The sequence below is a fragment of the Nesoenas mayeri genome (genome assembly GCF_963082525.1).
Source record: "Nesoenas mayeri genome assembly, chromosome: 11".
Taxonomy (NCBI): Eukaryota; Metazoa; Chordata; class Aves; order Columbiformes; family Columbidae; genus Nesoenas; species Nesoenas mayeri.
The window spans coordinates 19,137,514-19,159,101 of NC_137563.1; the positions used below are offsets into that span (position 1 = coordinate 19,137,514).

Genomic DNA, 21,588 nt, shown 5'->3' on the forward strand with positions numbered 1-21,588 from the left:
GTTTCCACCCATCTTGCAGAAGTGCCTTCAATGGGAAGGCACCTGGAAGGAAGCTCTGAACTGAAGCTCGGGGCTCCTCTGGGCTCTCTGGTGCTCTTGTCTGGAAAAGATTTGATTCACTAAATATCTTAAACTCCTCCTGGTTGTAGTTGAACCGTCATCTTCTGGAGGAACAGAAAATGATCACTGACTCTAGATGGACAGATAGACTGACATATCTTATGTGTGTCTGTTGTGTTATCTGACCTGTCTGACTTTTTTAAGTCTCTGTCCTCTAAGGAAACCTGTCCTGACATAACCAGAGTTATAATAAGCTCTGTGATGAACAGTTGAACAGGAATGTGAGGTCTATCAAAGCTTTTCCTTCACGTGCTAAAAGTTCAGGAGAGTTTTCTTTGTAAGCTTTTATACCTGTTCACAAATTCAGCTCAGGTATGATTGTAAAATCTGGCTTAAGGTGGTTTTTCCTTAGTAGAAGTCTGTTACGTTTTTCTAAGTAATAAAGCAGAAACTTCAGTCAACACAGAATCCATAGCTATGATGATGCTTCTGGGTTTTAATGCTTGTTGTTGAAAACCTGTACATGCTTTGTTGCCTTTTGCCTTTGCTCTGATACCATGTCTCCCCATTTTCTGTTCATAACCTCATTTTCCCATTTACATTTAATTTTTACAATTGGTTTGCTTATTTTATTAAATATATTTTACATCTTGCTTTGCCTACATTATTTCCTGTACTTTCCTCCTGTCTCTCCCTCACTTGCTTTTTCCTGTGTCATTCTGATCTTTATTAAAGCTTCCCAACTTTTTGGTCGCCTAGTGATACTCCATTGTATAATCTGGAGCCCTGTGAACCGCTGCCTTTTGATGTGGCAAGATTTCGTGGACTGACAGCTACTGTGCTGCTGGACCTTACCTATCTGACTGGTATTCATGAAGATATGGGAAGGCAAAGCACCAAGAGGCATGAGAAGAAACACAGACACGAATCTGAAGAGAAAGGGGAAATGGACCAGAAAACAGAGGGTGATGCTGGATCAGATACACGAATAGGACAAAGTGCTGATGATAACAAAGGACATGGTGCTACAAGCTCTAAGTCAGAAAATGAAATTGCTTCCTTTTCTTTAGAAGCATCAACACTAGGTATGGAATCCCAACACCAGCCTGCTGAGGGAAGAAAGAAGAATCATGAACATTCTCCAAGAAATCATGATATAGTGCAGTCAGAAATCAGAGCAGTACAGCTGTCTTACCTTTATCTCGGTGCTATGAAGTCACTCAGTGTTCTCCTCAGTTGTAGTAAATATGCTGAACTATTGTTGATACCAAAAGTCCTGGCAGAAAACGGTCACAACTCGGATTGCGCGAGTTCTCCGGTAGTTCACGAAGACGTGGAGATGCGCGCTGCCCTGCAGTTCCTGATGCGGCACATGGTGAAACGGGCGGTCATGCGCTCTCCCATCAAAAGAGCTCTGGGACTGGCAGATCTGGAACGAGCACAAGCCATGATCTACAAATTAGTGGTTCATGGGCTGCTGGAAGATCAGTTTGGTGCCAGACTTAAACAAGGTACGTGTTCAAAATTATGGAGGTATCGTGCTTAGTTATTTTTTTATTTCTCTTAAAATTAATAGTAACAATAATACGAGTAGCATAGTCTTCTAGTTTTATAGTGGTTATACTTTGGAGGAATCTTAATTGGACAAAGAAGTTTTACAAAGATGTTTTGCTGTTTTTAGATATAATACTGACTTTTTTGCCTTTCCCCCAATTTCCTATTTTAATAAAAAGCAAATGCATATCAGTCAATCAGAAACATAAGTTTCTCATTTGTCTTTAATACTTTTTAAAATAAAATGAGCAGTTCTGTGTGTACGTATCAGAAGGATTTGGATGTGACATAAATATCATCAAGTTCACTGCTGTTAGATGTGATTGTGTGCGGTCACGTTAACAGATGATGCTGAGCGTGTGTGTGTGTCTGTGTGTTCAGGGTGTCAGGAACCTGTGTTTCTGTCTGTGAAAATCTCTAGATCAGCTGCAGGGCTTTGGTTTTGAAATATTGTTTTCTGAGGGTTTTTTTCCAGAGTTATTTGGCATTGCACTAACAGAAGCTGAAAAGAAAATGCTTTTTCCTTCTTAAAAATACATTTATTACAGTTTTCATCTTCAGGGAAACCATTTAAATAAATTTAAACAAAAAGAATCTAAAATATTAAAGCTAATTACTGCACTATCTGGTTCTTTACTGTCTTGAGGACAACTTCTAAACCAACCAAAAGCACCCTTCAAAAATCAGTTACACAGCTGAGTTCAAAATAGCTTTATAGTTAATCAGTTCTATTTCCGTATCTAACACCTCTTTCCCTTTTGCCTAAGAGAATAATCCTAGCTGTCAGAATTATAAATCTAAACCTCTAAATCTAAATATCATGATATCTAACCAAGTAAATGGCTTCTATTTTCATCTGGAAAGACTTGTTTAGTATTTACCTCATATCGATATGGCAACAGTAAGAGCCAGTAGACTGATTTCTTCACTTAAGTGATTGGCAGAAATATTTGTATGATGTGCATGTTTGCACACCCATAACTAATTATAGTTAGTTTTGAAAGCTTAGTCACAGCTCCTCTTTTGCTCTACACAATGATACTGATGTTCCTATAATGTCCTTTCTCTGTTGCAGACGTAGATCAACAAGCGGAAGAAGGTGACCAGGCTCAGCAAGCCCAGACCCCGGTTACAACCAGCCCTTCTGCCTCCAGCACGACGTCTTTCATGAGCAGCTCTCTGGAGGACACGACCACTGCTACCACCCCGGTCACGGACACCGAAACGGTCCCAGCTTCGGAATCGCCTGGTGTGATGCCTCTCAGTCTGCTTAGGTAAAATAGCTTTATTGTCAGCATGTGTGACTTTGTGGGTGTAGGGAACCAGTTGTGTAGTTTATATGTCTAAGCCCTTGAAAATGCTGGTATTTGTGTTCCCCAGCAGGCACCGCCTCTGCAGCACACAGGATTTAATTCGTTACCTTGCCTTACAGAACAAGTGTTACTAGAAATGAAAAGCCCTTAAGCTTTTCATATAACTGTGTATATATATAGATGTAACATCTGAATTCTTCAAGACAGGAGAAAATACCTTCCTTATGTTGTCCTTGAGTTCTCATGTTTAAATGAAAAATGTCTGAAATTCTGTAGTTTTAACAAATAGTTGCTGATTCTCAGACTAGAGTAGATCTTAGTTTGTAGGTGACATCCTGCAAGGTAAAACCTCAGTTCATCCTACCCTCACATACTGAAATGGAAGGTACAGCTAGTTAAACTGCAGAGGCTGTTTCTGACATAGAAGAAAATCTGTTTTACATTCAATAGAGTCCTGTTCTAAGTTTATTAATTCTGTTGACATATCTGACCTCTGTTCTTAGAGCTTTTGCAGATATAATTTGACAAAAGCCAGAACGATGTCCTGCTACCAAGACAGTGAAAGTAAAATACTCCCCTGATTTATTAGTGGGGCTGAGTTCTGAACAAAGCAGGGAAATGGATAGTGTTTCCTTCTCTTTCATCTCCTAGGACAGCTCTTGGTCTAGGAGGGTTTTTAGGTGCATACTTAAAACTGAAGTTCCCAAGCAGAGGTGGTAGGAATGAGCTGTTCCAGCAGGGTTTTCCTGCCCACCCCCGTGTCTGTGTTGTGTTGTACCCTTACAAAACTCAATGTGTGCACTCTAATTAGGTGTTTTCCTTGTGTCAGGCCGTTTTCAGTGTAGCTCTTTTTAATATAAATGTATTTTGTTCTTTTTTGAAGGCAAATGTTCTCCAGCTATCCAACTACAACTGTACTTCCAGCACGACGTGCTCAGACCCCTCCCATATCTTCGTTACCAACATCTCCTTCAGATGAAGTTGGAAGGAGACAGAGCTTGACTTCTCCTGATTCCCAGTCGGCTCGGCCGGCCAATCGTACAGGTAAACGTGTAGGCCATGTAAATAGCAACCTGGACAAGTTAGGAAATTCGCAGAAGTTTGGTGTAGTGTTTTTAATATGTTGAAAACCAACAGAATTTCTTTTTAATGCAACCTAACATGCAAAGCATTGTTGGAAACCTTTTAATGGCTGTCCTAAGAAAAAACACTGTAGATTGTCTGGCTATAGACTTCCTCAAGCAAATGAAATTAGCTTTAAAAAGCTGTGGAATGGATTGCAAACTACATGTACATAACGAGAATGCAGTGTAATTAGTAATTACTTTAAAATGTTAATCTGATTTGGGTTTGTTTCCTTAGGTGTGTGTCACTATTTAGTGCACTGAGTTTCTGGCTTTTGTTAGACCATACACTGTGCATAAAACAAGAATTGGTGTATTTTATGATACATACACCAGTGTAGCTCATTCCAGTTAATCTTGTTTAATGAGACAGAAAGGGCTGTCCAGCCTTCCTGGGCTCCTCATGTGGAGGTGATGGGAGGCTTCTGTTCGTGGAAGTTCTGTTCCTGCCTGCACCGTACTGCTCAGAACAGACACTTGCTCCATTCCAGCATACGCAGCTAGGAGCCGAGCAAACTGTTGCGTGAGAGTCTTGAGCTTCTAACGAGCACAAATTAGTGTTGTGATGCAAAGGAGATAATGCCAAAAAGAAAAATAGAAGTCGGTATGTTTTGTATGAAATGAGTAGAAGAGACTGGGTTAGAGTGTATTCTCCAGATTTCATTCTCAGTGCTGAGAAACAAAGTCCATGCTTTAAAATTCCTGACTGATACAACTTCTTATTCTTGCCTTATGTCCATGGTGTTAGTTGGGTCTTTTAGCTGTTTCATTTGTTGCATAGCAACATGTCTGCCTAGTTTGATCCTTTTTTTTTTCTAAGATGACTTGGTGCTGGTCATGATACTGTCTTTACAACAGGGTTTGTTAGAACATTGTCGATGCCTTCATTGATCAGACCTCACTTTTATGGCATGATAACGAAACTGTGTTGTTTTGGTCAGTGACCGACCTTTTCAGAGCCCCTTGAAAGACTCTTTGCACAGAAATACAGCTGTCATCTGCAAGCAGACATTCCAGATATGGCACCAGCTTAGTTGAGGCCTCTTACTGTACCTTAAGGGGAATGTGCATTGGTGGGATCTCAAAACATTTGGGAATTTTGATGATTTGGACAAGGATAACTTTATGGAGTCTACCTAAATATAAATCAAATAGCTAAATCAATGCAGTTTTAAATGGAAATCAACTTCTTAGAAATACCTTAAACGAAATAGTTCATTGAATATCATCACTACTTGATTAAACAGAGGCTTATATTGTCTGTATCTTATCAATAAAAATGAACACTGTCTGGTTTAATTCAGAAAGCGTCTCGCTTTGTGCAAAGTACTGGAAAATTGTTAAGGGCAATTATTCCCTCATTTGAATCTAAAATATTGAAATAAGGTCTAGTAAAGTAACACGAAAGAAGGATTTCTGCACTTTACATTGAACGTTTTCTGTCTTTCAAGCTTTGTCCGATCCGAGCAGCCGGCTTTCAACATCCCCCCCTCCTCCGGCCATTGCTGTTCCCTTGTTAGAAATGGGGTTCTCCCTCAGACAAATTGCAAAGGCCATGGAAGCTACAGGTAAGTGATAATATCAGTCTAAACTGAAAAATCAGATAACTATGAAACCCTTCTTTTCCACTGGAATACTTAAAGTTCTAGAACCATTAATGGAAAAAATTCTTTTTCCCCTCATCAGTGATGTAATACAGTTTTGAAGGGTGATTTTCTGCTTTCAGGTGCCAGAGGAGAAGCAGATGCACAAAACATCACGGTGCTGGCCATGTGGATGATCGAGCACCCTGGAAACGAGGACGATGAAGAGCCCCAGTCAGAAGGGACAGCAGATTCACGGCATGGGACAATAGTCTCTGGAAGCGGTGGAAAGTCCAGCGATTATTGTTATTTGCAGTCACCGGGTGACATCCCTTCTGCCGATGCCACTGAAATGGAGGAAGGCTTTAGCGAAAGGTGATATGTAATTTTCTTCTAGTTGCTTGTAATCTGCTGCTGAAACTGGAAATCTCTCCAGTTCTTTGTTGCTGACAGAACATTACTTTGTAATGACACTTTCGAATTTGGTTACAGCATTTTTCTGCATTTTTCTTTATAAATGAATTCTTGGTTTGAACTGAAGTTTCCTTTCTCAGTCACCTTCACAACTTTAGATCTAAACTATCAATTAAGCGAGGAGGAGCGGGGCTGGTTTTCTTTTGGTTTGTTTTTAATCCTAAAAGTAGTGGTTGAGTAATTCGAATTCCTGTTTTGCAAAAGAGGGAATGACTGAGGTAGCAACAACAGAAAGGTTCATTTGAAAAAGGAGAGGAAACCTATGTAATTAACATAGGCAGCATGAGTGCTCTCCCCATAGTGCTTAGGCACTATGGAAGCATTGAATAGGTGTTGACATTGCCGCATCTCATTTGTTTGAGGTTAATCTCGCGGGCAAAAAGACAGTAAATATGTGCTGCAGTGGAATTCCAAATTCTTTTTTTTACTTCCGTGAAAGAAAAATACCAATAAATACGATCTTATTCTTTTTCCTTACTTACTGTATGTGGTTTTCACAACTTGGTTTGATTTACCTGTAAATTACCAATTCTTGTAGCCCTGATAACATGGATCACGTGGACAATGCGGCTTCTGCAAGCGGACCTCCTTGTAGGAGTCGATCAGCTGTCACCAGAAGGCACAAATTTGATTTAGCTGCCCGAACATTGCTGGCACGTGCTGGTAAGTACATGGAGAGACTTTCCGGGAAGAGGATGGGGATTGGTACTTGGCATGAGAGTCACAAAACTCTTCCTCAAATGTGTATCCGTGTGTATTTAACTGAAGTGTTCTCTGTGGTAATAAGTAGCTTATGTTTAGCAGAAGAGTTAAAGCAAAAAGGAGCTGGAAGTTCAGTCATCTTTATTACATGCAAAATAAAAGTACTACTTTCCTTTTTTTTTCTCACTTGAGCGGGATTATACCGCTCCGTGCAGGCCCACAGGAATCAGAGCCGAAGGGAAGGGATATCCGCACAGCAGGACCCGGGGGCGCTTTATGACTTCAACTTGGATGAGGAGCTGGAGATCGACCTGGATGACGAAGCCATGGAAGCGATGTTCGGGCAAGACCTGGCCGGTGATAATGATATTCTGGGAATGTGGATTCCGGAGGTACTGGATTGGCCTACCTGGGTGTGTGTGACTGCAGCGGGGGCTGCTTCAACTTACTGCTTTTTGCATGGTGATGATTTTACATTTAAAGTAACATGCGTATGCTTATAGCCTGTTGGAAAATATCTTACTAAATGCCAGCAATGCTTATAATTTTCTTATATCCTGTAGCTTCACTTTTAGATTAAGAACGGTGCCTTCTCATGTTTCTTGCTCTGTACTTCTACACGTACATGGTTTTTCTTCTCCCTTTGCTGAAGGATGAGAACAAAACCAGTGTAGTTGTTTTGGTGATATCACTTAGAAATTAAGTAGATGTTCCAGATTGCTTAGCTGTGTGGGATAATGAACACTTTACTGTAATGATAATAATAATAATAATAATAATAATATCATCTGATCTATAGCAAAGTAATTTGAATTTGAATCAGTTTTAATTTAATCATGTCATATACTTCATTCTCTGGGAAAACTATGGTGACAGCCCTCACTCAGCTGTTGTACAGCCCACTAAAATAGTTTTGAGGTGGAAAGGAAACATAGTAACAGCAGCTTATTAGAATTTGGATTATCCATGTCAAATTAGACAAGCAACCCACAAGACTGAGCTTTCAGCTCCTAATTACAATGTCCCCTGACTCATATGGAAGCAAGTTTCAGGATGTGTATTGAATTTTTCAGAGAGCTTGTTTCACTGGAACATCACAATGGAATTACTGACTTAGGACAGAGATGTTGTTCTGGAAGAATGAACTTTAGATTCAGACTAAGCCTTGAAATTAATTGACACAAATGATAATTGTTGCTGCTCAGTAAATGTAAAGTCTGATTGTCTGGAAAAAAAAAGGATTCTTTGTTGGATCCAGTCAAGTTCTGAGGAGATTCAGAGAACTTACAGCATGGAATGCGAACTAGCAGAGTTATATGTGACAAGTTAGACTGTCTAGAATTTTGCATCAAATCTGAAATGAAATAAGAGAATCTCATCCTCTGAATGTTTACCTGGGAATGTTTTCCATGTTCTGAGGTGGTCTGTTCTTCATTATGTCATAAATTGTCTATTTCTGCTTCGCTTTTGTGCAAGATACCCATTTAAATATCCTTGCGTGCGTGTAACAGACGCAGGGAGGAACATCCACCTAAGAATATTGGCCTCTTTTATAACTAAGATGAAGATACTTACCGTGCACAAATAACATGTGGCAATCTGGCCGTGCAGCACGTGTGCGACTCTGAAGACCGGGAGGAGGTGGTGGTTTGTGAGCTGTGCGAGTCCAGCGTCGTCAGCTTCAACCAGCACATGAAGAGGAACCACCCGGGCTGCGGGCGCAGCGCCAACCGGCAGGGCTATCGCAGCAACGGCTCCTACGTCGACGGCTGGTTCGGCGGGGAATGCGGCAGCGGAAATCCCTATTACTTACTGTGCGGTGTCTGCAGGGAGAAGTACTTAGCCCTGAAGAGCAAGTCTAAAACGTCAACTTCTGAAAGGTACAGAAGTACATGAGGGTGGGATGCCCTCTGTGAAGGAAGAAAACTACTTTAAAATGTTTACTGGCATTAGCATTTTAAGAATTTGAGTGAAGAAATGGAAACTCCTAGCAGAATTCGTCTTTATTTATTTTAATTGAGACTTAAAATCATTCTCTATATTCAACAAATGCATATTTAGAAAAAAAAGTTGTCTCGATATTTCTATTTCTAAGTGAAAAACAAGGAATTCTTTCTTGGGACGTTGCCTACTCTTGTTGACTTTCAGAAACTTCCTTTTTCAATTTTGTCTGTCAGTTGCAGTATTTTTATGGGCCTTTCTCACATTAGTACTGCAGGACGCTTTCTCTCTCCAAAGACACTTGTAGACGCCCTTTTATTTCTTTCTCTGTTACTCGCCATTTCCAGAAATCATATCTACACCGATCTAACAGTAGAGTAACTTAACAGTAGACCAAGTTTAACATTCTTATGCATATATGTAGATTATTAGATATTTTCTTTGTTATTTTTTCATACAGGTACAAAGGCCAGGCTCCTGATTTAATAGGTAAACAAGACAGTGTCTATGAAGGTACGTTTTTAAGTTGCTGAAGATCTTTAATACTTTGCACTTGCACGGTGTTTTATTTTTACATGAAGGTGCTTCATGCAAATGAAGCTTTTGGGACACTGAATGGGAAGGTGTATTTAAAAGCTTCTTCACCCTAGCTGTAGTTAGAGTCTCAGAAGTCTGTCATTAGGCTTGGTCTTACTTTTTCTACCTTAGTAGGAGCAGAGCGTGTCCCGAGGGCGCTTTCTCTTTAAACAGATTGTTTCTGGTGACTGCAGGAAACCTTTCCCAGATGATTGTTTGATTCTGGGCCTTTGTGTAGCTTGCATGATCCCAGCTGTATGATCTAGCATATTTGTCTGTGTAAGAGTAAACGGGTGCTCCACAACTTAACAGCAAGTCCAAATCCCAATAGAGGAAAAAATAGAAGTTGGGAAGTGAATGCAATGCAGAACTCAGTTGCAATTATAGCGCTTTTTTTTAATTTCCTGGGAATGAGAAACAAAATCCTGGGTGTACACTTGCGACCTAAGAACTACATACATACTTTCTGGATAAGTACGAGGACCAGAAATTTCTGGTGTCTGTCTTCACTGTTGACTCCTTTGGAACATGCACCTGTTATCAAGATTTAAAGCACAACTGCATGTCTACACTTCACACTATATTCCAGGTTTTGAGATGTCACAGCCTCTCATTTCTGTGTTTTGGAAAAAAAACTGGTTTGATGCTTCAGAGAATCTTCTATGAAACTTCTCTGCAGTAGAAATAAGGACCAAATTAAATGGAGCGGGGCAAGAGCGGGTTTTTGATTTTCTGATTCACAATGTGGTGTCTGTGTCAACATCAGAAGATGGGTTATTAAGACTACTATATTACAGATTGCAATCCACGTTTTTTACCCTGTATTGTTTTCTGTTTTAATTAATTGAAATGATTTAATATTTTAGCTTTTGTAACCAAGTCTGATGACGTTTCTCGAATTCTAGAAGACTGGGATATGTTAGATGTAGACGAAGACGAAAAGCTGACAGGAGAAGAGGAGTTTGAATTACTGGCTGGGCCTCTTGGGTTGAACGATCGACGTATTGTACCTGAGCCTGTCCAGTTCCCTGACAGCGACCCTCTGGGTGCTTCGGTTGCTATGGTGACAGCCACCAACAGTATGGAAGAGACACTGATGCAAATAGGTACATTTGAAATGAGTTTTGTCCAAAGCAGAAACACCCCTCCTTCGGTGTGATTTTATAGGGGCAATGCAGGAATAGTTTGAGTCTTTCCTGCCTCCCGCCATGAGCAAGTGCAGACAAGAGTTCTAAATTGCCCCTTTATTCTGGGGGAGTCAGAGAGAGGAATATGAGGTATTTTTATTGGCAGAAGGTTCAAAGCTTTGATTTACTCATGAAATTGTGACTGTAGTCCTACAGTGAATGCTGGTAGCTGCTTTGCAGAACTCACAGATGGATTCATGGATTTAAGTTGGGCTTACTGAGCAGCCTATTGAAATGCAGGATCAATATGTGTGTTTGTAGCCCCCTCTAAAGGAAAAGAGAGGAATCGACATTAACTTGAGTACTGTCAAGTTGTGCTGATGTGTCTTTGAAAACAAGGAATAACTAAATTATGGAGTGTATTTCAGGAGTGTGTTTCCCTCTCGGTCATTATCACTGTAGTTCTGTATGTCTGAAATGTTGAAAAATTAATGAGTAATTTGCAAACTTGGGCCCAGTTTTCTTCTGCACTTTTTTCTGTATGATACTGTTTTGTTTTTCTTTAAACACTAACACAAATCATCATCATTATTTCCAAGGCTGTCACGGCTCTATAGAAAAAAGCTCTTCCGGCAGGATAACCTTAGGAGAACAAGCAGCTGCCCTGGTGAATCCCCACGACCGCGTTATGGCTCTCAGAAGAGTGACAGCTGCTGCCCAGGTCCTCCTGGCAAGAACCATGGTGATGAGAGCGCTCTCGCTCCTGTCCGTCAGGTTTGTGGCGTCCTTGGCAACACTTCCACCTTTCCGTTTGGGACCAGTTACCAAGCTGTGTTTGATAGAGATGTGGTTTTAAGCTATTTGGGAAAGTGATTTTCATTTTATGTACTTGTGTCATGCTATTAAGAGAAAAAGTTCAGATGATTCTATTATTTTTAACCCTATCTTCAAACTTTATGAAAGAAACTCTACATCTTATGTGGCAAATGAACTCCAGTAGTATCAGCCATTTGGAAAACAAAGCTGCTGCCTTTGTCAGCGAGGCTTTGTTCGTGGCAAGTGTCAGGACTTAGAGGTAAACATTAGAGGAACGCAGCTGAAGTGCAGCAGTTGGAGTGCAGCAGTTGGTGGGGTGTGAGGATTTAAAAACTGGCTCTGTACAAGATAGCTGTGCAGCCGTGAAGCCATCGCAGAGATCTGACATGTACCTGTGCGTATTGCCATAGCAGAACTCTAAACACCAGTTATCCATAAAATTTGAGTGATTCCAAGGAAACTCGTGGATTTTTGCAAGGGCAAGTCTGTGATGTGTTTTTGTCTTCAGCTTAAAAGAAAAGGAGTGGAAGAGCTGCAGCTTCATTTCTCTTTCTCCTTCCCCCTGCATGTAACAATGTCCAGCTGGTCCCGCAGGCCGTGTTCACTGCTGCTTGGGAATAGCTTTAACCAAACATAACTTTCTTTTAAAATGTACTAACGAAACCAAGAGCATTTCTATTCACTTTTGACAGCGGTTCCAGCTGCAGCCTGGCAGCTGGCCTTGAATCCTTGGGACTGACGGACATCAGGACTTTGGTGCGTTTGATGTGCCTGGCGGCGGCGGGCAGAGCCGGGCTCTCCACCAGTCCAGCCACGGCCTCGAGTCCCGCCGAGCGGTCCCGAGGAATCCACAGCAAAACCAGCAAACCCATCTCTTGTCTGGCCTATCTGAGTACGGCCGTGGGCTGTTTGGCCTCCAACACTCCTAGTGCTGCCAAACTGCTGGTGCAGTTATGTACACAGGTAGGACTGTTATTTCAATGTACATATTTATATTAAACTACTTATACATGAGATGGAGCAATCTGGTCTGTACATATCTGTGCTTTTATCTTCTGGACTGTGATGGGGCCGCCCCCAGTTTGAGGATCTCTTTAGAGTTCTTGTTCATGGGCCTGAACAAGGGCATGTTTTTCCTGAGTGCTCTTTTCAAGTGGAGAAGAATGGATGTGCTTTTTGTATCGACAGGCTTTTTCTGTTGAAGTTTTTGGGTTTTTTAATTGAGTCAACTCTGTGTGGAGCACAGATTGCTTGTATTTAGAAACGTATGATCTGCGGCTGTGAACATGCAGCAGGACTTCACACGCGTCACAAAACTTCTAAGCCATCAGAGTAATTGTTTTGTTCTTCCAAGTTTGAAATTGGAAAAAATACAAGTGTTGGATGAGATACTGGATTTTCTTGTGTTACTGCTTCTTATGTTACCAACAGGTGCACAACTTTATAAAAAGTTCTTCTCTAAGCTCCTTTGTTCTTGACAGCAATTCCTTTTTTGGCTGCATTAAGACTGGGTACCCCTCAGGGCAGGAGACTTAGATTCCATATTGCACATGATTCTTGCCTGTTAAAATAGAAGCAGTTGGGAGCTGAGAATTTCTGAAAATAAACTGAAGTATTTAAAACTCTGCATGATTTGTTCAACTAAAAATATTTCCCAAAGTTTGATTTTTCTGTTTGTTCTGGTTATTTATTGTCTTTAATTGTTTCTTTTTAGAATTTGATTTCTGCAGCAACTGGTGTAAACTTGACAACAGTTGATGATCCAATTCAGCGGAAATTTTTGCCAAGTTTTTTAAGAGGAATTGCAGAAGAAAACAAACTTGTTACATCTCCGAATTTTGTGGTTACTCAAGCACTTGTAGCGCTTTTGGCAGACAAAGGGGCCAAACTGAGGCCAAATTATGATAAAGCTGAAATTGAAAAGAAAGGTATGATATAGCTTTGTTTTTAAATGTTGATTATTAAATCTTCTATTCCTCATTTATATTAAAGGAGAGACTTCCTAGAATAATATAAAAGTAAATATACTTTCAAAAAATCACAGAATCATAGAATAGTTCTAGTTGGAAAAGACCCATGAGATCAAGTCCAACTATTAATGTAACTCTGGCACTAAACCAATGTACAAAACTTGTTTTAATCCAAGTAATCTTATTGTTTAGTACAACAGTTTTACTTAGAGAAATTATCTTATTGCATAGATGCCACCACTTCAAAAAAACCCTGAACTGTGTGGATTCAAAGCCATATGGCTGAGACATTCAGCCTCGGTTGTGCCACGCGATGCGATCAGGGGAATAACAGTTGGTGGCTGTTCTGTCCCTGAGGGAGAAAGTTGTGCCGCCTCTGCTGGGAGAGGCCGGGGAGCCAAAAAGCAGCTGCAGTGACAGCAGCTTATTTTCCTATTGAAAAAGCACTTGCTCTGTGAACAACCATTTTACATATGGTGGCAATAGGACTATTTGTAATTCTATTCTTAAGGGCTTTTGGTGACATTTTAAAGGGGGTTATTTTTCTCTTAGTATCAGGAGTGGTTTTTCTGATAGTTAACATGATCTCTAGTAACCTCTTTCCTTTCTTTCTGGAAATTATGGCTAATGCTGTGTTCATCTGTGTAATTCTGTTTGGCACTCATCTAGGCATCATCTCATTGTTTTGTTTAAGCAGGTTTAATTGCCCATTTGTATGCCCATCCTTCCTATGATCCTTCTGCTGTAGGCCCTCTGGAACTGGCTAACGCCCTGGCAGCTTGCTGCCTCTCCTCAAGGTTATCTTCCCAGCACAGGCAGTGGGCTGCTCAGCAGCTGGTGCGAACTCTGGCAGCGCACGATCGAGATAATCAAACTGTTCCTCAGACCCTCGCTGATATGGGGGGAGACTTACGAAAATGTTCCTTCATCAAACTGGAGGCTCATCAGAACAAGGTAAGCGTGATTTCCCCCGCAGCTGCGTGGATTTCAATACTCTCTTTTGTAGAATACAGAAAAGTACTAGTATTTTACGAATATACTGATTGAAATGATCTCCCACAAGAAGTAATTTTGTGGTGATTTATTGCTGATGGTCCCTCTGATGCAGAAAAACACTCAGCTGCTTGGAAGCTTGAATTAAAGGGGGCATGAGAGTGTTCTTACAGTCCATGAAGCCAGTGGAATCACCCAACATCTTTCCTTAGACTAGATCTTAATTGGCATTGATTTTTCTGTCATAATCGTTAACGTCTTTGTCCAGTATTCTGTGCGATAGTGGCCTGTGGGGCACGGGGCTGAATGAAGTGTAGCGTCCCTATAAAGCGTGATGAATTACAGCGCGTGGTACCGTAAAAGTACACCAGTATCTTTGGGTTGATTGTAAAGTGTGTTTCAATAATGCAGCTAATGCTTTGTCCCATTGGTTAGTGTTTGTTTAATATTAGAGAACAAATGTACCTAAGCTTTAGCTTTAAATTGCGGGTTTGCCATGATTCCTTTGGTATTTGTAGGTCATGACATGCGTTTGGTGCAATAAAAAGGGACTTTTGGCAACTAGTGGCAATGATGGCACCATCAGAGTGTGGAACGTCACCAAGAAGCAGTATTCACTGCAACAAACTTGTGTGCTCAACAAGCTGTAAGTGGATTCTTTATGGTAGCAGATATTGAATTCGAGCTGTAATTGTGCAAGATCATGAAAAGAACCAACCTTGCAATGTCTCCTGCACAAACATTCTCTCATATTTCCTCTGGGGCTGTTGCTGTCCTTATGGCATGGGAAGGAAATTAAATAGCTTAAAACTGAAAACAGAACTTAGATATCAAGCTGATACAGTATCACTACCTGTTATGTTAACTTTTAGTGTGAATATTGTTACATGTGTTACATTAATAGTTAAAATATCCTGTTAGCCGCTGTATTCACAAATGAAATGTCTCCTGCTTAAGCAAGAGCACACCAAAGGTTTGCCTCCTGCGTCTTCAGAAATAGAGGTGACACCGTATTGGGGCCAAAATATGCATCCTGGCAGTGTCATAGCCCTCATTTTACTATTACTAAAATCAGTAAAAACTGTGCCTGTCGTGTATGACCTTAAGGGCAATAAAACATATCAGTGGTCCCCTTACAGTTACCCAAGGCAAACTTTAAAATAGCATTTTAGAACAGTGCAACAATATTGTACAGGAGAAGGAGTCTAAGCCAGAACTGAGAGCAAGATGCGTCTTTCATGTCCTTTGTCCAAGCTCTTTCATTTCATGAATCCCCAGAGAATTTTGCTCTCACCAAAGATGTTACATTCGAGATACAAATAGATAAAGATAATTAGACTTATTTTTCAAATTGAAACCTAACTTCAGATTTCTTACTGTGGTAATAACTAGTACCTCATTCTGTCATTTGAACTGGTTTTAAATAGAATATAGAACTGTGAGCAGAAAAATTTGTTACATAAATATGCAGCAGAGGCCGGAAGATTCCATGTTTTAACTCCAGTATTTCATTAATTCTATGTTTTCCTGTCTGCTTAAAGGAAATGCCCTTTTAAAATTGCATTATTTCATTCTCTTGCAGAGAAGGTGATTCTGAAGAAAGTCTGGGATCACCCAGTGACCTCAGTTTGTCTCTTGTGTGTTGGAGCATCAGTGGCAAGTATCTGGCTGGAGCTACGGAAAAGATGGTGAACATCTGGCAAGTCAATGGTACGCGCTCTTAGTGACCTGTGGCGCCTCATGATGTGATGTATTCCTAGGGAAGCCACTATGTTAGTGGGTATTTGTTTGCCTGAGGATTTAAGTGTGTGTGCTCTCCAGTTTAAACGCCAACCATCTTCCAGAATATCTTGTAAAGCTGTTTAACTAGAGGAAGGCACTAACCACAAATGTGTATGTGATTTACAATTAATTCAGTAGAAAACTTGATCAGCTTGTTGAATCAAAAGTGTTGAGATGTGAGGCTTGTTCACACTTAGAAATTTTGGTCTGTAAATACGACCCTGTAGTTGGAAAGAATTCCCTTTCTGCGTGCAACAGGGAGAATGTGAAAATGGACTGAAAGAGGTGGAGGGAAGGGTTGCTGGAATGATCAGCTATATGGAATGCCTTCTCATGAGAGAGGAACGAGGGAGCTTGGTTAATTATTTGAACAAAAGAGTCTTGGAGGGAGGAAGCTTATAAATAAATACATCAGGAGGAGAAACTCCGTGAGAAGCCCAGGGAAAAAGCAGCTATGTAAGCAAGTGGACAGTAGTGACACAAGACGAAATGCAAATAAACTGGCTGTGAGTAACATCAGGAAAGCTTCTAATGTTCCAAAGACTGTGATCTCATATAAGGAGGAAAGACAGCCAGGGAAGAAGTACTATAGGATGAATTAGCTGAACTCATGAGGTTGTTTGTGGTAAGGACTGAACCTGACCCAGGAAAGGCCTTTTCCAATTCTCTGGTTCAGTTTGCGGGATCTTTAAGTGGATTCTTTTACACCTTTACTCTCATTTGTGCTTCAATTCGATAATCCAGCATAAAACCTTTAGAACTCCTGTAAGTGTCACTTTGTCATTTCTGAATCATTATCCTGTTGTTTTGCTCCTATGAAAATCACCAGTTGCACGGCCCATGTTAACAGACAGGCCACAGGAGAAGCGGACATTTACCGAGTACTGAGGAGTTCTGCTTCCTTCCTTAACAAAACTGTGTAACTTGACTGATAATTGAGATTTGTGAGCTACATTTTGGTGTCTGCATAGATTAGTGGATCATTACTTCATAGGTTCATAACTCCCATGAATTTGTAGTATGTCCTAGCTCTAAATAGGATCTCTTGATCTTCTCCCATGGAAAGTATTTTTGTTGTTTGCTTTTCTTTTATGAAGATGAAGTAGTTTTAAAAGCTTTGTTGGTCTCCTAGGAGGAAAAGGACTATTGGACCTTCAGCCTCACTGGGTATCTGCTCTAGCTTGGCCAGAAGAAGGGCCAGCTGCAGTGTGGACAGGAGATGCTCCGGAATTATTGTTAATCGGTCGTATGGATGGATCTCTTGGTCTCATCGAAGTTGTAGATATTTCAACCATGCGCCGACTAGAACTGGAACACTGCTACAGAAAGGACGGTAGGTGACTGTAGCAGTATTTAAGCGGAAATTAAAATCATGAGTATGCCCCCTTCCCCTCCGCAAACCTTCTCCCCCTTTTTAAAAATTAAGTATATAATCTCAAATTTGTAATGGTTGTTCATGGGATATGACTTCTGGTAATTTACCCGCAAGCGTCATTCAGTTGCGTTCATGGGAGGAGAAAAGTCTGTGGGATCTTCCCCCTGCACCCTGGTTCTGCAGCAGAAGCAAACGGTTTTAGCTACCGGCTCAAATCCTGGCGTTCCTGCCATTGTATAAAATCCATATCGATTCCCTGCAGCATCTCCTTTGTCTACAGATAGCACGGAGTCAGCGTCACTTGAATTACTGAATTATTGCCAATTTTCCGTGGTAGTTCCAGTCCCAGGGGACATGAAGTAGCACATTTGGGTAGCACTGTGTGGTTTTGCTGCCTTGGGAAATGTGCAGATTCTGTGGCAGAGTCAAGTGAGGCAATATCTACGTGCTAAGAAAGGCTCCACTTGTTTTCAGTGCTTTTCTTTGAAGCATCCCTAGCTCAGACACATGTATAGGATTAAGCTACCTTTTTTTTTTCCCCTAGCATAGTTCTTTTCACCATGTCAGGAACATAAATTAAATTATTTTAATAAAAAGAAGAATGGAAAAACTATTACAAAATATTCTCAACAACTGCAGCACTCAGTTTAACTTTACCATACAAATTCAAGAACATTTTCAGACCAAAACTCACCTTTTTGGTGGGGGAAGTTGTTATGCGCTACATATTTTAAACGGCTGCACTACACAAACCTCTTTGGCAGGAGTGAAGCTCAACTGAGTTTAATACACGTGTGTTGTCTGTTTCCGTAGTGTCTGTCACCTGCCTCGCCTGGTTCAGTGAAGACAGACCGTTTGCAGTTGGCTATTCAGATGGAAAATTGCTCATAGGAACAAAGGAACCACTTGAAAAAGGAGGAATTGTTCTAGTTGATGCACATAAGGTAGAGTTCATCTTGTGAAAGCTAATGCATAATTTTTGTAGGTAAAGATCTGTTTAAGCTATTTTCTGTATTTGAAAGGTGTTCATGAAGTCCAGTGCAGATTATTTTAAGAAGACATACCTATTTCTGATATACATATTAAACACAATATATTTTAAAGGAACAGTCTACTGTATTTTAAAAAGGGAAAAGCAAATTTTATAGGCTTTTCTGCTATTAGAGATTGTGAAGTGTGTATATGTACCGTGACAGTGGTGTATTAAGGACACCGCTATGCATGCTTTGATTTAAAAGACTGTGGTTCTTTTATTTTGTAAAAGTGCTTGTAATAAATTTTAATTTTGGTTGTGTCACAAGTTTTTGTAAAGCTTAAGTTCCTGTGCAGAGCATGAGATGTTTCTCTAACATTCAGCCAGAATAGTTTAGATCCTTTGCTTGGCTAGTGTGTATTAATAAGTTATTAATAGTCCATGAATGATTCGTTAGGCTGAGAGGAGAATTCCGCAAGTGTAGGTGTAGTAAAAGCATCGAGTGCTCTGTGAACCGGTCATGCTGTTTGCAGCACGGCAGAGACAGGAGTGGGCCTGCTAGGACATAAAGCTCCACTTGCCCTTTCCCCGGGGGGTGTTCTGCTCTCCTGCCTCAGGCCCCAAGCTACATCTGGCCCTGGTATGTTTATGAACCATGGACCATTGAGGTAATTCATACTACAATTTCATAATATAAAGAAAGAAGGAAAAATTGGCTACATCTTAGGGGGAAAAAATCAAGAATGGTGTGCAGTGAGAAGGGAACATTTCTTTCTGTGCTTTCCCTTTAGTTTCTCATAGGAACCCAGGATTTTATTATAATTTGATAGTTCTGAAAAGTATCATTATGATTTCATAATTGAAACTCACTATCTCTGTAGTGATTTGAGAATAAAATGTTATTATTAATAATTAAACATTACCTTAGCTCTGAGAGTTAAATTTTCTCTGTTCTCACTGCGTTACTTTCATACTGACGTTTAATTTCTTGCAATCCCATAGGATATGATTGTTAGCATGAAGTGGGATCCGACTGGGAAGATTCTCCTGACGTGTGCCAAGGAAGAAACAGTGAAACTCTGGGGATACGTGGGCGGCTGCTGGAGACGGCTGCACTCGCTGGCCAGCCCGGCTCTGGTCAACGGCATCGCCTGGTGCGCTCTGCCAGGGAAAGGACCCAAGCTGCAGCTTTTACTGGCTACGTATGTGATTTTTTTAATTGTTCATAGCTCTTTTGCAGGTCTTTTCTACCAGTCTCCAGTGCCCAGAGCAAAGGAAAGTTTGGTCTTTTTTTAAAAATAATATTAATTCAGTAAGCCAGTTGTAATGAGATCCGTAAGGCTTCAGAATCCAAATGGAAAGAGCAGCTCTGCTCGTGTTGCCGGCTGTTCTGTCCATGCTGTGACACCCGTTTATGGTGGTCTTGCCTGAAATTGTTCTGTTTCATCCAAATATTTTTTTTCTGAGAGTATGGTGGTAGTAAAAATTAAAAAGCTGTGGGGTAGGGTGGAATAGGAAAACAAGCGTTTATCCTTGGGGAGCATGCCTTTCCACCTTAGATTAAGTGATACCATTTTATAGGATGGTGGTGAAGGCTACTGATAAGTTAATACCAGACCACTGCTATTTTGTTAGTCAATACCTTTGCTTTGTTTTGCTGATTTCTCCTGACTTCCTGTAGAGGATGCCACAACGGCTTGGTGTGCGTCTGGACCGTTCCGCAGGACATCGTGATCGCTTTGCAGTCCAGCCCAGCGTGCTCAGAAGGGTGGTGGGACCCAGAAACAAGTGCCCAGGTAAAAGGAGTAAACTTGGCGTTTCAGAAATTCTCCTCGCTCATTCTGCAATTGGAGGAGAAGAGTGTGAGCAAGTTCCTCAAATCTCACCATTTCCCTAGAAAAGACATTTGCTAAAAAAAGTTTATTTTGCATTTGTGTATGTGTGGGCATCGTCAGAACAGGACATGAAAAATCACAGGTTTAAATGAATTTTATTTGGCTAAAAATTATATTTTGTTCTGTTTTCATTTTTTTTTAAAGATGATACATTTATACTAAAATGTAATAAGAGTTTTAAATTGTTTCTAGATAAAAATAAGTCATTATGTAAATTGTAATGTGGTCTTTAACGCTGATGGTGTATTGTGCAGGGACAAAAGATAACGTGATGAAGATGTTTATAAAATATGATCATAGCCTTTATTATTATCTTGTGGAAATTCCTGCATCTCTGCAGATGATCAGTAGTTATTGCAGAATACAGAAGCTGTTACGCTATTCCGTTTTCTCTCAATAGTTCACAGTGTTCCATAACTCTGAACTGATTTTCAGGACGGATACAGAAAAGCAGTGGAAGTCAAGTGTGTATTTCAGCTGAGAGGACACATCACTCCGGTTCGGACTGTTGCATTCAGTCCTGATGGGCTGGCTTTAGTATCTGGTGGGCTCGGTGGCCTCATGAATATTTGGTCTTTACGGGTAAGATCACCTTTGATGTGATGTGATTCTTCATTGAGTCTGGATATCTAAAATGGCCAGGGCATCAAGCTAGCTTTCTTTTTTTTTTCCTTCCAGTATGTTAGAAACATTAGAGAAAGTATGGTATAAAATAATGGTATAAAATTATCAATAATAAAATCTAAATTGAAATTATACTTAACATTGAAGGATTTTCTATTTTACGGTTCTACAATTGATTTATGCTGTAGGCTTGGTAAAGTGAGTCAGGCTTTGCAGAACCAGCCACCCTCTTTGTACCTGGGAACAATATCCTCATACTTTAAAAGCTTTTCCAGGAAATCAGATAATGTGGATTATCAAACACTTCCAAATCCTTAGTTTCATTATCTCCTTAGTATGATAAAACACTAGATTTTTTTTCACTTTTAACATAAACATTTCAGTTTTTAAATAGTTATTGAACGGCTTGAAACAGTATCATCCTTAAGAATATAATCGTATGCATTTAAACAGAAATGAGCGGTGTATCCGCACTGACTCCAACCCTTCTGTCCGTAGGATGGCTCCGTGTTACAGAGTGTCGTGATCGGGTCTGGAGCAATTCAGACTGCAGTGTGGATACCTGAGGTTGGAGTAGCTGCTTGCTCAAACAGATCAAAGGTGACACTAGGTGTTAAAGTCATGTTCTTGCAAGTTTTTGACTAAAAGAAAATGCCATTTGTCTGTCTTCCCTTTTTCTTTTTCTTTCTCTTTTTCTTTTCCATTT

General features: G+C 40.4%; 1 protein-coding gene across 11 annotated transcripts in view; it reads left to right on the plus strand.

The window, feature by feature from the left end:
* The window catches only part of HERC1 (HECT and RLD domain containing E3 ubiquitin protein ligase family member 1), a 109,495-nt gene that overhangs the window by 72,189 nt on the left and 15,718 nt on the right, over positions 1 to 21,588 (plus strand). For 7 of the 11 annotated variants that reach the window (XM_080351064.1, XM_080351061.1, XM_080351068.1 and 4 more), the window contains exons 38-59: positions 796 to 1,571; positions 2,690 to 2,888; positions 3,811 to 3,971; positions 5,503 to 5,619; positions 5,778 to 6,009; positions 6,647 to 6,771; positions 7,003 to 7,223; positions 8,422 to 8,690; positions 9,212 to 9,264; positions 10,233 to 10,433; positions 11,054 to 11,228; positions 11,963 to 12,233; positions 12,985 to 13,198; positions 13,935 to 14,194; positions 14,752 to 14,879; positions 15,816 to 15,943; positions 17,148 to 17,348; positions 18,204 to 18,334; positions 19,366 to 19,565; positions 20,045 to 20,159; positions 20,694 to 20,840; positions 21,381 to 21,482. In XM_080351064.1, coding sequence (XP_080207190.1) covers positions 796 to 1,571; positions 2,690 to 2,888; positions 3,811 to 3,971; positions 5,503 to 5,619; positions 5,778 to 6,009; positions 6,647 to 6,771; positions 7,003 to 7,223; positions 8,422 to 8,690; positions 9,212 to 9,264; positions 10,233 to 10,433; positions 11,054 to 11,228; positions 11,963 to 12,233; positions 12,985 to 13,198; positions 13,935 to 14,194; positions 14,752 to 14,879; positions 15,816 to 15,943; positions 17,148 to 17,348; positions 18,204 to 18,334; positions 19,366 to 19,565; positions 20,045 to 20,159; positions 20,694 to 20,840; positions 21,381 to 21,482 — 4,426 coding nt within the window. The remainder of the gene's footprint in view (positions 1 to 795; positions 1,572 to 2,689; positions 2,889 to 3,810; positions 3,972 to 5,502; positions 5,620 to 5,777; positions 6,010 to 6,646; positions 6,772 to 7,002; positions 7,224 to 8,421; positions 8,691 to 9,211; positions 9,265 to 10,232; positions 10,434 to 11,053; positions 11,229 to 11,962; positions 12,234 to 12,984; positions 13,199 to 13,934; positions 14,195 to 14,751; positions 14,880 to 15,815; positions 15,944 to 17,147; positions 17,349 to 18,203; positions 18,335 to 19,365; positions 19,566 to 20,044; positions 20,160 to 20,693; positions 20,841 to 21,380; positions 21,483 to 21,588) is intronic. The other 4 variants (XM_080351065.1, XM_080351062.1, XM_080351069.1 and 1 more) reach the window with 4 other exon arrangements.